This window comes from Lepus europaeus, chromosome 23 (genome assembly GCF_033115175.1).
Source record: "Lepus europaeus isolate LE1 chromosome 23, mLepTim1.pri, whole genome shotgun sequence".
Lineage (NCBI taxonomy): Eukaryota > Metazoa > Chordata > Mammalia > Lagomorpha > Leporidae > Lepus > Lepus europaeus.
In genome coordinates this window covers 17,237,904-17,252,433 of record NC_084849.1, presented here as the reverse complement: position 1 = coordinate 17,252,433, position 14,530 = coordinate 17,237,904, and the positions used below count along the sequence as shown (strand labels likewise).

Sequence of the window (14,530 nt, the reverse complement as noted above, 5' to 3'; positions counted from 1 at the left end):
GGGGGCAGAGTACTACAGCCTGGAGAGGTGAGGGCTGGGCGGGGGCAGAGTACTACAGCCTGGAGAGGTGAGGGCTGGGCGAGGCGGGGGGTCAGAGTACTACAGCCTGGAGAGGTGAGTGCTGGGCGGGGGTCAGAGTACTACAGCCTGGAGAGGTGAGGGCTGGGCGGGGGGCAGAGTACTACAGCCTGGAGAGGTGAGGGCTGGGCGGGGGCAGAGTACTACAGCCTGGAGAGGTGAGGGCTGGGCGAGGCGGGGGGGGGCAGAGTACTACAGCCTGGAGAGGTGAGGGCTGGGCGGGGGCAGAGTACTACAGCCTGGAGAGGTGAGCACTGGGCGAGGCGGGGGGCAGAGTACTACAGCCTGGAGAGGTGAGGGCTGGGCGGGGGCAGAGTACTACAGCCTGGAGAGGTGAGCACTGGGCGAGGCGGGGGGCAGAGTACTACAGCCTGGAGAGGTGAGGGCTGGGCGGGGGCAGAGTACTACAGCCTGGAGAGGTGAGCACTGGGCGAGGCGGGGGGCAGAGTACTACAGCCTGGAGAGGTGAGGGCTGGGCGGGGGCAGAGTACTACAGCCTGGAGAGGTGAGCACTGGGCGAGGCGGGGGGCAGAGTACTACAGCCTGGAGAGGTGAGGGCTGGGCGGGGGCAGAGTACTACAGCCTGGAGAGGTGAGGGCTGGGCGGGGGGGGGGGGCAGAGTACTACAGCCTGGAGAGGTGAGGGCTGGGCGGGGGCAGAGTACTACAGCCTGGAGAGGTGAGCACTGGGCGAGGCGGGGGGCAGAGTACTACAGCCTGGAGAGGTGAGGGCTGGGCGGGGGGCAGAGTACTACAGCCTGGAGAGGTGAGCACTGGGCGAGGCGGGGGGCAGAGTACTACAGCCTGGAGAGGTGAGGGCTGGGCGGGGGCAGAGTACTACAGCCTGGAGAGGTGAGCACTGGGCGAGGCGGGGGGCAGAGTACTACAGCCTGGAGAGGTGAGGGCTGGGCGAGGGGTAGAGTACTACAGCCTGGAGAGGTGAGTACTGGGCGGGGGGGGGGGCAGAGTACTACAGCCTGGAGAGGTGAGGGCTGGGCGAGGCGGGGGGCAGAGTACTACAGCCTGGAGAGGTGAGGGCTGGGGCGGGGGGCAGAGTACTACAGCCTGGAGAGGTGAGGGCTGGGCGGGGGGGGGGCAGAGTACTACAGCCTGGAGAGGTGAGGGCTGGGCGGGGGGCAGAGTACTACAGCCTGGAGAGGTGAGGGCTGGGCGGGGGGCAGAGTACTACAGCCTGGAGAGGTGAGGGCTGGGCGGGGGCAGAGTACTACAGCCTGGAGAGGTGAGCACTGGGCGAGGCGGGGGGCAGAGTACTACGGCCTGGAGAGGTGAGGGCTGGGCGAGGGGTAGAGTACTACAGCCTGGAGAGGTGAGTACTGGGCGGGGGGGGGCAGAGTACTACAGCCTGGAGAGGTGAGCACTGGGCGAGGCGGGGGGCAGAGTACTACAGCCTGGAGAGGTGAGGGCTGGGCGGGGGCAGAGTACTACAGCCTGGAGAGGTGAGGGCTGGGCGAGGCGGGGGGGCAGAGTACTACAGCCTGGAGAGGTGAGGGCTGGGGCGGGGGGCAGAGTACTACAGCCTGGAGAGGTGAGGGCTGGGCGGGGGGGGGCAGAGTACTACAGCCTGGAGAGGTGAGGGCTGGGCGGGGGGCAGAGTACTACAGCCTGGAGAGGTGAGGGCTGGGCGGGGGGCAGAGTACTACAGCCTGGAGAGGTGAGGGCTGGGCGGGGGCAGAGTACTACAGCCTGGAGAGGTGAGCACTGGGCGAGGCGGGGGGCAGAGTACTACAGCCTGGAGAGGTGAGGGCTGGGCGAGGGGTAGTGTACTACAGCCTGGTGAGGTGAGCACTGGGCGAGGCGGGGGGCAGAGTACTACAGCCTGGAGAGGTGAGGGCTGGGCGGGGGCAGAGTACTACAGCCTGGAGAGGTGAGCACTGGGCGAGGCGGGGGGCAGAGTACTACAGCCTGGAGAGGTGAGGGCTGGGCGAGGGGCAGAGTACTACAGCCTGGAGAGGTGAGCACTGGGCGAGGCGGGGGGCAGAGTACTACAGCCTGGAGAGGTGAGGGCTGGGCGAGGGGCAGAGTACTACAGCCTGGAGAGGTGAGGGCTGGGCGAGGCGGGGGGTCAGAGTACTACAGCCTGGAGAGGTGATGGCTGGGTGGGGGGGGCGCAGAGTACTACAGCCTGGAGAGGTGAGGACTGGGATGGGGGGGACAGAGTACTACAGCCTGGAGAGGTGAGGGCTGGGCGAGAAGTGGGGGAGGCAGAACTTGTTAGGCCTGCACCTCTCTTTAGTCCTGCCTCACTCTGGCTGGCCTGGGTTTGCTCCTCACAGCTGGGCTGCCTGCCTTCATGCTGGCGCTTTCATTTAATGGTACGTTTTACTGGGCAGGGCTAGGGAACCAAACGTGTAAAATTTGTGTCAGGGGCTCTTACAGCCTGCGTTTCTTCTAATTTGGTTTTTTTTTTTTTTCATTTTTGGACAAGAATGCTTGTTTTAATTTGACTTTCTTGGAGCTGTTTAGTTTATAGAAAAGTAGAATACTAAAAAGCAAAGAGGAAAAAATTCCAATTGCTTTGCAGCTGCTGACCTGGATACACTGTTTTAGGTTATGTGCTTTGAGACTTTCTCATGCTCAGACTTAAAAATGAGGATGCAAAAACAGCATATGTATAGTGTACACATATCATAAGCCTTGAAAACCACTCACAGTAATTACGGTAGTGAAATACTCATAACCTGGAGAGCATAGAAAGTACAGCTAGCTTTTCTGCTCAGTGTGTCTTGAACAGTGCATGCCATCAAATGCATTTCTACACTTTTTTCTTTTTTGAATATCTTGCTTTAGCCCCATTTAAACAATAATATGTGCTTGAATTAAAATAGAGTGTTTACAGAAATGTGTGAGAAGGTGCCAGTTGCCTGCAGTCCCCCCCAGAGGACCCTACCAATGCCTGGCCCCCTCCCCCCCAGAGAGGACCCTAGCAATGCCTGCTCACTGGCCCCCCAGAGAGAGGACCCTAGCAATGCCTGCCCCCCTCCCCCCCAGAGAGGACCCTACCAGTGCCTGCTCACTGGCCCCCCAGAGAGGACCCTACCAGTGCCTGCTCACTGGCCCCCCAGAGAGGACCCTACCAGTGCCTGCCCCCCTTCACCCCAGAGAGGACCCTAGCAATGCCTGCCCCCCTCCCCTCCAGAGAGGACCCTACCAGTGCCTGCTCACTGGCCCCCCAGAGAGGACTCTACCAGTGCCTGCTGACTGCCCCTCCTTGGCTTCAGGGCCCCTTCACACTCGTAACACTCGAGAGCCACCGAGAGCTGTTACCTCTGTGGGTTGTAGTGTTGGATACTCCCAGTATTAGGAGATAACACTGAGAAACTTACAGTGTTTTACTTTTATTAATTTAAAAATAAATCCATTAAATTAACATAAATAGCTTGTTTTTTTTGGAGAAATGTGTTTTCCAAACCCAAAATCATTGAGTGGGAAAAGTGTCACATTTTGTGAACATCTCCAGTCAGTCTTAGCCCCGTGTGTCTGCTGTCAGACTGTTGTGTTCTGTTGTTTCCACTGAAGAGCACGAAGGGAGTGTGGCCTCACCTAGAGGAGAGGTTAGAGAAGAAGGGGCTGTTTTAGAACCCGTCCGGGTCGTTGTGGCTGCTCTTCCATCAGACAGCAAAACTCAGCAGGTGATGGCTTCTTAAAGGCATTTGCAACGTGCTGTATTACAGAACCTTCTCCCGTTGTTACATTACTTCCATTTGTCTGCTTTGTGCTTCGCAAGGGCTTTTTACCTTTTGTGTGGTGCTGTGGTCCTGGGACGTGCGCTGTGCTTGCAAAGTCCATTCGGGCTGAGTTGCTCAGCTCTTCCAGAGGTGGACAGGTGCATCCCCGGCGCGCGACGCCCCGTTGTTCGTCTGCTCCCTGGTCCTAGCAGGACAGCCTGTCACGTAGGAGCTGCCCTACTCAGAGTGGCAGATAGCAGGTTTTCAGACGCTGATTTTCACTTGCAATGACTGATTATGATGCCATAGGTTTCCCAGGAAGTTGCGGGCTCATCCTGAATTCTTGGGAATGTCTTGCCAAATACCCAGGGCCACAGTCGTTTGTCAGGCGGCTCCTCTTTCAAGTAGAAATGGCGTTGCCTGAGCTGAGTGACTCGCTCAGCCTTCAGCCGTAGCAATGACGCACGTGCTTCCCTGTATCAGCCCACGTGCTCGGGGTGCAGGGCGTCCTGTGTGTGTCCCAGCTGTCACACGGCGTTGGGGAAAGGTGCACACTGCCTGATTGGGGCAGGACCACCATTGCCTTTGCAGCACAGTGGAGAAGCCCAGTTATACGTGGCTGCTGTTACGAAAGGACTTTTTGAAAACATTTAAAATTATTCATTTGAAAGGCAGAGGGAGTGCGCTTCCATATGCTGGTTCACTTGCCAAATGCCTGCAATAGCCAGGGCTGAGCCAGGCTAAAGCCAGAAGCCTAGAACTCAGTCTGGGTCTCCCATTTGCATGGCGGACTCTCAGCCACTTGCGCCTTCATCACCTGTTGCCGCCTAGGGTGTACACAAGCAGGAAGTTGAAATTGGGAGCAGAGCTAGGACTTGAATCCAGGGGCTCTGGCATGAGAATGGATGTCTTTGCCGAACGTCTGTCCCCTCTGCCCCATCCCCCACTCCTCACTGCCCAGAGGTGGCACGAATGCAGGGCCCTGAGAGGGGTGGAATGGTGCCTGGGTCATCCTTCAAGACTGCTGCTCTAGTTTTTTTCTGGGTTCCCTAATAGGTATGACGACATATATTTATGATTTTTTAAAACGGAGATGGGAGCCCCCTGTTTTCTAACTGTTGCTTGGTGCTGTGAGCGCAGTGCACCTCTCCACGCTGATGGAGAGGCCACACTACATTGACGGTCCCCTGGCTGAGTGTTCTCCCTCGGGTAGGACTGCACACTGGAGTGTCCTGGGGGTTGCATCAAGTTCATGGAGTTGTTGTCCTGCCCCGCTCCCCAGTGTTGCGCATGTGATCCTGTGAGGCAGAGTGGGTGCGACCACTGTCCCAGAGCATTTTCAAGTAGCACCTTGCTCGTTTAGAGGGAGCCTGCCCTTGTGTTGGAAGAGAGGGTCTCTTCAGAAGTGGGTGTTGTGGGAGAGCAGCCCCCTGGGAGACAGTAGCCTCTGCTGGGTGTCGTGGCAGCACCGACTGTTTGTTTTCTGCCCTAGGGCGCACGGTGACACTCAGCACTGCCGGAAGGCTCTGCACCGGGCCGTTCAGTGCACCAGCGACTACCCCGAGCACGTGTGTGATGTGCTGCTCACCATGGAGAGGACAGAAGGTAGGCCCTCAGCTCTCCGTGGTGACTGGAAGGCAGTGGTGGGCTCTCAAGGGGGGCCCATGTGGAGGCACTGTGGTTGTGGCCCTCGCCCTCCCCTGTGCTGTGTCATTAGACGTCCCACGGTGCTCGCCGGTGGGGCTGAGTCCTCCTGTAGCTCTTGTCAGATTCTCTGGCCACCAGGAGGATTCTCTAAGTGGCGGAGCCCAGGGCCCCTGAATCACTTGTGGGTGGGGGCTGGCCCTTGTGTTGCAGGACACTTAGTGGCATTGTTGGCCTCTACCAACTGGAGGCCAGGAGCCCTCAGCCCAGCCCCGTGTGACAACTCAAACATTGCCAAATGTCCCTTGTTGGGCAAGATTGCCCAGTTGGGAGCCATTTGCGTATCGCAGTGTCTGCACAGCACAGAGGCCCAAACAGGCAGGGTCCAGAAAGACAGGGGCCCAGACAGGCAGGGCCTAGACAGACAGGGCTCAGGCAGGCAGGGCCCATGTGTCCTTTGGGCACATGTGCACTGCTGGTCGAGTTTTAGAGCCTCCAGTAGTAAGTTGTAGCATCAGAACAGCTGGGGAAATGTAAGTGTTCTACGGGCGTTAGTCTGCAGATCGGATGCCCAGACAGCTCAACACACTTCAGTGTCTCTTTAAATTTATTCTTCAGGTCTTTTTTTGTTTGTTTTTGTTTTTTAAGGATTTATTTATTTATTGGAAGGGCAGAGTGACACAGAGACAGATCTTCCATTTGCTGGTTCACTCCACAAGTGGCCACGATAGCCAGGCTGGGCCACATTGAAGCCCAAAGCCAGGAACTCCATCTGGATGGCAAGAACTCATGCACTGCTTCTCAGGTGCATTAGCAGGGAGCTACATCATAAGTTGAGTAGCTGGCACTCTTAACGGAAGGCACACCGACAGGGAATGGTGGCGGCTTAGCCACCTCCGGGTTCTTCAGTCTGAGTATGAATGTACTGTTTGCATTAGAACATTTTCATTTTCTTTGCCATCAAAGGCACATAAGAAGTCCAAACTTCAGGCTGACGCAAATGGAATTTTCTTAAAAAGAGGAGTTGATTGTCCAGGCCTCCTCATCTGAGGGGAGAGCTCTGGAGGTGTGGGGAAGTCGAGGACATTTTAGTGATGTCCTTCCAGACCGAAGGAGCACACGTTTGGCTTCTCTCCCTCCAGGTACTCTGGAAGATTGGGATGTAGCCGTCCAGAAAACCGAGACCCGACTGGCCCGCGTGAATGAGCAGAGGCTGAAGGTGATGGCGGGGTCCGTGTGAAGACCAAACCTGTTTCCAGTCGCCTCTTAAACTGACAGTTCTTTCTCATGTGTTGTCGGGGAGTTTGGGCCCTGAACTTTATTGGAATAGACAAAGAGGGAGTCTTCTTCGCTTAGCTAGTGGAGCATGAGCACTCCCACTTTGTGAGGGCCCTGGGCTGCTGGTGCTTAGCCTTCCTCTCAGTGAGTGATGGTTGGGGATGTTGCTGAAGACCCCGTAGACCTGGTCGGGGCAGCCCCAGGGGCCCTGGCAGTGGGATGTTGTGGGCAGGACCCTCCGTGTCTTTTTCATCATTTGGGAGATGGATTGCATTCTCTCTCCCCTTGTAACTCTCACCTTATCACAAGTCAGGACATGCACCCAAGCGCCCTCCTCCCAATTTCTTAGGCTGCCGAGAAGGAAGCAGCCCTCGCCCAGCAGGAAGAAGAAAAGGCGGAGCAGCGCAAGAGGGCCCGGGCTGAGAAGAAGGCGCTGAAGAAGAAAAAAAAGACCAGGAGCACAGACAAACGCCCCGCCGAGGAGGAAGACGACAAAGAGTGGGGTGACGAGGAAGAAGGTGAGACCGTGCAAGAGCTTCTGTCCTGAAGCAGCTCGGGCTTAGAGAGGCAGGAACAGTGCCGGGGAAGTTTTGTCCTGCACTCTGTGCGGGTCAGTTCCCAGCACGTCCCCGGGCCCCTGCGATGACGTCACGGCGTGTCTTCCCCGTGGCTGTCATCCGGCCATCAGGATGAACGCTGACCATTCCTACCGCCCAGTCCTCAGAGCCCATTCCTGTCCCACGCTCTGTCAAGTAGCGCCCTTGTGACGGGAGGATGCAGTTCAGGATCGCACGTTGTGCGTGGTGGTCTTGTCCCTTGAGTCTCCTTCAGTCTGGAACATTCCTTAGTCGTTCTTTGTTGGCCTTCACGGTTTTCAAGGTCCTCTCTGTCGAGGGCCCCTCTGGCTGTGTGTGTGTGATGCCCCAGGCTGTGCATCTTTGTGGTGAGGCCCGTCCTCGCATCGCAGCCGTCAGGTGGCACGCGGTTGCAGTCGTCACAGGACTAAGGTGGTGCTCCGGAGCTGCTCGTTCCCTCTTCATGGTGGTTGTGTGGTGATGGGTGTTTGCCTCGCGCTTTGAGCCTAGGGCAGTGTCCTAATTCCTCATCCAGCTTGCAGACTGCTGCTTCGTTTATTGCTGTCATGTGGATTCATGGATTCCTGCGTCCTTCAGCAGTTTTAATTTGTAACCATAGTTACTTATGTTGATGCTCTGCTTCTCAGATTTGGCTAACAAGAGCTCTTTGACCTGTCCTTGGTGTGCAACACCCAGGGCTGTCTTGTGCTGTCTGTGACTCGGCCCTGGAGTCCACCCTTCTCCAAGGTTCCTTTGAGGGAATGGTGCTTAGAGGGTGCTGGAGGGCTCACTGCTGTTGGAATGCTATTGCTGCCAGGCCCCGAGCATGGTGGGAGCTAGGGATAGTATGTGTATGGGCATACATGTGCGTTTATAGCCATAACTCTGTGTATACTGAAAACTGCCGGTTCACACCGATTGCTCCATTGCAGTATAACACTCAGGGTTCACTCTGGTTTTCTCCCTTTCCTGCTTGCTGTACTGCTATCCTTAGTATTCCCTAGTCCCCCAGTCCTCTGTGCAGCCACCTGTGGTCCCTGCCTCCCTCCACAGGGGCCCTCCTCACTGTGTGTGGCCTCTCCTCTCACAGTGCCCTCGCTGCCACGGCTTTCCTGTGTGTGCCCACACCCCCATCTTGGGTTCCTGTGTCCTTTACCACACTGCGGTCCCCACCTGCACAGGGCCTGCCTCCGTGGCCCCACTTAATGGTTTGACTTGGTAGGCTCTTCCTGCCAGTGCTGTGTCACCCATGTGATTTCAGGGGTGGGCAGACATAGGTCAGGTTTACATCAGCACAGCCACCCACGGCGAAGACTCGTCTCTGGACATTGGAGGACCACACTTTCTCCTGGTCCAGGGGTGTCGGCCAGGGGACAGTGGTGATAGGGTTGTCATTCAGTCAACCTGGGGCTCCAGGGAGGAGTGACTGGCAGTGAAGGAAGCAGAGGGGGGCACCAGCGTCAGCGAAGCGTGCAGGCACAGAGCAGTCTGGCCTTTGTGTGAGCCGCAGATAATGGGGGTTGAGCTCAGATGACGACAGGGGGACAGCGACAGTGGGCGGGCCTGCCGGCCACGGCCAACCTAGGACACTCTTGAATGCAGTGTGCAGGGCTTAGACTGCACGGGAAGGCCGGGAGGGGAGCAGGCGCCGGCACCAGGGAGGTCAGCGCTCCCACTGCAGGCGGTGGTGAGGGGGCGTTGAGGAGTGTTCTTCCGCCTTCTTACGGGTTCAGGGCCACACACCCGCTGTGGGCTCTCCAGAGTGGGCCATGGAGCACATTCGCCCGCGGTCACTTCCACGCAGACTCCTAGATCCCATCCCGCCCCTGCTGGCCTCCCTTTGTAGCAGAGGTCCCTGGGATTTGTCCTTTAAAGTTTGAGTGGACAAGAGGATTTATGATGTAGCCCACTTAGCCCTTGTCATTGAGGTGGGAGAGTTTGCTGAGTCCCACAGTGCCAGGTCAGAATGGTCCTTGGTGGGGAGGAGCACGCCCATGTCACAGCGACGTGGGAAACCCACTGAAGAGAAGGGTCCCTAAACTGTGGCTGCTTTTCTTTGGAAAACCTGCAGAGCAGCCCGCCAAGCGCAGAAGGGTTGAGAACAGTGTCCCCCCTGCCGGAGCCGTGCACGATGGGGCCCAGGAATCGGCCGTCACCGGGAAACCCATAGACGTCGACCGCTCTTCCAAGCAGAAGGAGAAGGCGGCCTCCCTGAAGAGGGACGTGCCCAAGGTGCCCCACGACAGCAGTAAGGACAGCGTCACCGTCTTCGTCAGCAATCTGCCCTACAGCATGGAGGAGCCGGACGAGAAGCTCAGGCCGCTCTTTGAGGCCTGTGGGGAGGTGGTCGAGATCCGCCCCATTTTCAGCAACCGCGGGGACTTCCGAGGCTACTGCTACGTGGAGTTTAAAGAGGAGAAGTCGGCCCTTCAGGCGCTGGAGTTGGACCGGAAGAGCGTAGAAGGGAGGCCAATGTTTGTTTCCCCCTGTGTGGATAAGAGCAAAAACCCCAATTTTAAGGTAATGTTTCTGGAGAAAATGCCCTTCACGGGGGGTTGCTTTACACAGATGAAGCACTTTGTGCCCACAGCACTCACGTTCAGAGTTCACACAGAAGGTGGTTGTTTGTTTTTTTTTTTTGAGATTTATTTATTTGAAAGGCAGAGTTACAGAGGAAGAGAGGGAGAGACAGGAGACAGAGATCTTCCATTTGCTGGATCACTCCCCAAATGGTTGCAGTGGCTGGGGCTGGGCCAGGCCAAAACCAGGAGCCTGGAACTCTATCTGGTGCTCCCATGTGGGTGCAGGGGCCCAAGCACTTGGGCCGTCTTCTACTGCTTTCGCAGGCACATTAGCAGGGAGCTGGATCAGAAGTGGAGCAGCCAAGACTCCAACTGCTGACCATATGGGATGTTGGCACTGCAGGCAGCAGCTTATCCCACTGTGCTATGGCGCTGGCCTCTCTACACAGAGGGGTTTTTTTTTTTTTTTAAATATTTATTTGAAAGTCAGAGTTACACAGATAGAGAAGGAGAGGCAGAGAGAGGGAGAGAGAGGTCTTTAATCCTCAGGTTCACTTATTGGCTGCAACAGTCAGAGCTGTGCCGATCTGAAGCCAGAAGCCCGGAACTTCTTCCTGGTCTCTGCGCCAGTGCAGGGGCTCAAACACTTGGGCCATCTTCCACTGCTTTCCCAGGCCATAGCAGAGAGCTGGATTAGAAGTGGAGCAGCCGGGACTTGAACCAGCGCCCATATGGGATGCCAGCACCGCAGGCGGTGGCTTTACCCACTACGCCGCAGAGCCGGCCCCTCTGCACAGAGGTTTTTATATCCTATTAGGAATTAAGCTTCCATAGACACTAAGGCCTGCCCTGAGCTGGTTGCCTGAGGGCTGACTCAAGGCCTGGTCACTCCAAGCTCGCAGTAGTTGACTCAGTAGTGATAGGAAAACGGGAACTGTAACGGCGGCTGTTTCCCACGGAATGACCAGAGCCCGCGTTGCCTCCTGGCGTCCTCACCCAAGCTCTGCTTGTGCCTGTTTGCGTTCCTGCCACTTTCCAGAGGAGGAAGTAGAAGCCTGGAGCGGCTACATGACTTGTCCCCGGGGTCCTGATATGAGTGTCAGAGCCCAGATCTGGTGCTGGTCTGCCTGCAGGGGCGGGCTCCCTGGACGGTGCCGGTCCTTTAGGGCTGGCGTGCCAGGCGCGGCCGGAACAGCACGTCTTTTTCTCTCCCTCCTCCGGCAGGTGTTCAGGTACAGCACCGCTCTGGAGAAACACAAGCTGTTCATCTCGGGCCTGCCTTTCTCCTGCACGAAAGAGGAGCTGGAGGACATCTGCAAGGCTCACGGCACCGTGAAGGACCTCCGGCTGGTCACCAACCGGGCCGGCAAGCCCAAGGTCAGCGGGGGGTGCACGGCCGGCCTCGGCTGCCCGTCTGCCGAGGGTTATCCGTTCTGGCGTGGGTTCCCCATGATGATTCAGTGGCAAGGAACGCACGCTGACTCTCCTTCCATGTGGAGGCAGATACTTTTTTCAAGATTAATTTGTGTATTTGGAAAGCAGAGTGATGGAGTAGGATCAGGAGAGGAGGAGAGAGCGAGAAAGATTTTCATCTACTGGTTCATTCCCCGAATGGCTGGGCCAGGCCGAAGTCAGGAGGGAGGAGGTCCATCTGATCTGGGTCTCCATGTGGGTGGCAGGGACCCAAGTGTTTGGGCCATTGTCTGCTGCCTCCCGGGCACAGTAGCAGGAAGCAGAGTAGCCTGAATTGAAATTGGCACTCAGGTGTAGTTCTAAGCAATGGCCTAACTTGCTGTACCACGACGCCTGCCCCATGTAGAGTCAGGTGAAACTATTTGCAGCTGTGTGTATTACAGAGGAATAAGGTATTTAGAAATTAAATTAATCACAAATTCCTAAGAGCCGCAGTGTGGACCCCTGGCTAGAGGCCTCGGGGAGGGGGTCCCTCTGCTGTTACCACTGCTCTCCCTGAGGCCCTCACTGGGCCACCTCGGGGCCTCTAGTGGACTCCTCAGCACATCCTCCTCTGCGGCCCACTCCTTTCTGCTCCACCTGTCAGCAGTTGCTGTTGAGACGTGATTGTGGGCCCCCTCTCCCTTGTCCGCGGCCCAGCCATGCAGGTACATGAAGACTTCGTTGAGGAGTGTGACGGGAAGGAGGGCATGGAGGGGCAGAGACCTTGGCGCTCCCCTGGGCACCAGGGCTGCTCCCCTGTGTCTGTCCCCAGCCACCTCCTCAGTCTGTTGGCTGGACTTAGGCTGGTCTGATTGTTACTTTTTTTGTCTCTTGGGGAGCAAGCTCAGGGTGATCTGAACTTGGCTCCTCTGCACTGCAGTCACTCCCGGCAGGGAGGAGAGGAGCAGGGAGGGAAGTCAAGCTGTGGACAGGGTGGCAGCCGTGGGGAGGGGAGCCAGCTGATGAGGTGCCTGCTTTGCAGAGTGAGGAGGAAGCTGCTCCTCAGTGTGCGGCAGCTAACCTGGCTCTGATCATGTCTCTTCCAGGGCCTGGCCTACGTGGAGTACGAAAACGAATCCCAGGCGTCGCAGGCTGTGATGAAGATGGACGGCATGACCATCAGAGAGAACGTCATCAAAGTGGCGATCAGCAACCCCCCTCAGAGGAAGGCTCCAGAGAAGCCAGAGGCCAGGAAAGCGCCGGGTGGCCCCCTGGTGCCGCGGCAGATATACGGAGCGTGAGTGTTTGTCCTGGCCAGCGCCCGTCCATGAAGGGCTAGACTAGGCAAGTTAGTCCCTGTTAGTAAGAGGAGTTAGGACAAGAGCACGTGGGCCTGCTCTCCCGGCGATGACCCCCGTGGTTCTGCCGGGCAAGGTGTCCAAGGCGAGTCCAGGCTGGAAGGAGGCCCAGGCAGCGGGGCCCTGCCTCGTGTTTGCCAGGTGACACTAGTCTAAGGTCAGATGTTCTGCTGGCCCTGCTGATGTCACCCGCCCCCTGATGCCTGTGCTTGCCGGCCTGTGGTCCCTAGAGAGGCCGCGCCTTCTGCCCGACAGCAGCCAGGCTGCAGGGTGGTTGGAGAGGTCTCGGAGGTGGCAGCCACTTCTCTCACCCCCAGAGTGTAACTTGCTCAGAGTCGGTCCTGGCCAGAGGTAAGCAGGCAGAGCGTCCTGCAGTGGCTTTTAAGTAACAGCCAGGTACAGGGACGGGACTCCTCTGGTGGGTTTTCAGTTTTCATCATGAACTTTGCGTGATGTGCAGGGATCCTGGCTCATCTTCACAGTACCGTGGGGGTTGCGGGTCACTGCTTTGAAGCGTACAGTCAGTGTTTGCTTTTCCAGGCGGGGGAAGGGCAGGACCCAGCTCTCTCTGCTGCCTCGTGCCCTGCAGCGCCCTGGTGCTGGGACTCCTCAGGCTGAGAACGGCCCCGCCCCGCGTCCTGCCAACGCCGCCCCTGAGGCCACAGAGGCGCCCAAGATGTCCAATGCCGATTTTGCCAAGCTGCTTCTGAGAAAGTGAGCGGACTCTGCGAGAGACGGGAAAGGCCTTCTCGCCGGCCAGGCGGGCCGCCTGCCCCCGGCAGTTCTCCGGGGACAGAAGGGACTGGCCCAGTGCCCACCCACGGCCACAGCTCTTCCTCTGGGTCAGACAGAAGGGGAGTCTGTTCCCCGTGAAGCGGCTTCAGTGCTCCCTCACATTGAGGGCGACGGCAGGAACGTGAGCTCCAGGGCGTGGCATCCTGAGGCACGTGGGTGTCTTCCCGAGTGAGGAGCAGCTGGATCTGGGGCAGCGTGGAGACCCGCTCGTCCCCACGCCCCCAGCCAGCCCCAGCCCTTTTTCTAAGTCACTTCTCTCACACCTGCACGGTATACGTGCCCATCACTCTTTTAATTTTTAAAAGATGGACTGGCAGATGCTAGTAACTCACCAGAACGGCCTATTAGGAAGGGTGGGAGCAGGGGAGGCCACGTAGGAGCAGTCCGATGGGTTTTGTTCGGGGGCTGTGTGTTTTTCTATTATGTGTTTGTAAATGACACCTCAGCCTGTGGTTTCGTTTCCTAAAAGCAGTATCCAGATGTTTGTTTTATACCTGCACCGGGGGCTGTGTGCCACCTGCCGCGGGCCACTTCCTCTGCCTGCCGACTGGCTTTTCTTGTCTAAACCCTGAGTTCCAGCCCTTTGGTTTTGTTTAAAAGTGCAAACTTCAGTGCTCCCCGTTTAGCTCTGTTTATTAAACAGAAGTTCTCTTAAACTCTTCTTGCTGAGTGGTGCTCAGAACCTTCCTCAGGGCGGCCTGTAGCTATAAACAGAACTTTTCTAAGTCAAGTCTCGTGGTCATTTTGATTTAAATTATTTCTGCTGTGATGGCTCTTCAGTTGTAAACTTCAGTTTGATGCTTGGGTTTTTAAACTTTCTCTTCACTGTTACCAGGGACTTACTGCTTTGGAAGCAGCATTGCCAGCTCAGTGAGGAAGCTGACGTTCTAGAGGCACCGGGGGTTCGACAGGCAGAGCGTGGGTGCGCCCCTCTCTTCTGATTCAATCCCTAAACGCCCATCGTGGCTGGGGCTGGGGCTGGGAATGCAGTCCAGTCTCTCAGGTGGGTCTGGGCGGCCAGCTGTCTGTTGAGCCATTGCCTGCCAACTCCCAGGGTTTGCCTTGGCAGGAGTAGGGAGCTGGGAGCCAGGTTCTGCTGTAGGACTGACTTGGGCATCTTGACTACTGGGCTGAGCGCCTGCGCCCCCAGGGAGTCTTTTTATACAGTGGTGATCAGTCCTCCATTTGTTTTCAGTTCTT

General features: G+C 57.2%; 1 protein-coding gene across 2 annotated transcripts in view; it reads left to right on the top strand.

Annotated features, from left to right (window-relative positions):
- Positions 1–14,060, top strand: part of SART3 (spliceosome associated factor 3, U4/U6 recycling protein) — a 39,399-nt gene extending 25,339 nt beyond the window's left edge. For both annotated transcript variants that reach the window (XM_062182306.1, XM_062182307.1), the window contains exons 13-19: positions 5,256–5,368; positions 6,550–6,626; positions 7,035–7,203; positions 9,332–9,780; positions 11,007–11,159; positions 12,284–12,474; positions 13,076–14,060. In XM_062182306.1, the coding sequence (XP_062038290.1) occupies positions 5,256–5,368; positions 6,550–6,626; positions 7,035–7,203; positions 9,332–9,780; positions 11,007–11,159; positions 12,284–12,474; positions 13,076–13,253 (1,330 nt within the window). In that variant the 3' untranslated portion in view covers positions 13,254–14,060. The remainder of the gene's footprint in view (positions 1–5,255; positions 5,369–6,549; positions 6,627–7,034; positions 7,204–9,331; positions 9,781–11,006; positions 11,160–12,283; positions 12,475–13,075) is intronic.
- Positions 14,061–14,530: the final 470 nt, after the last annotated feature.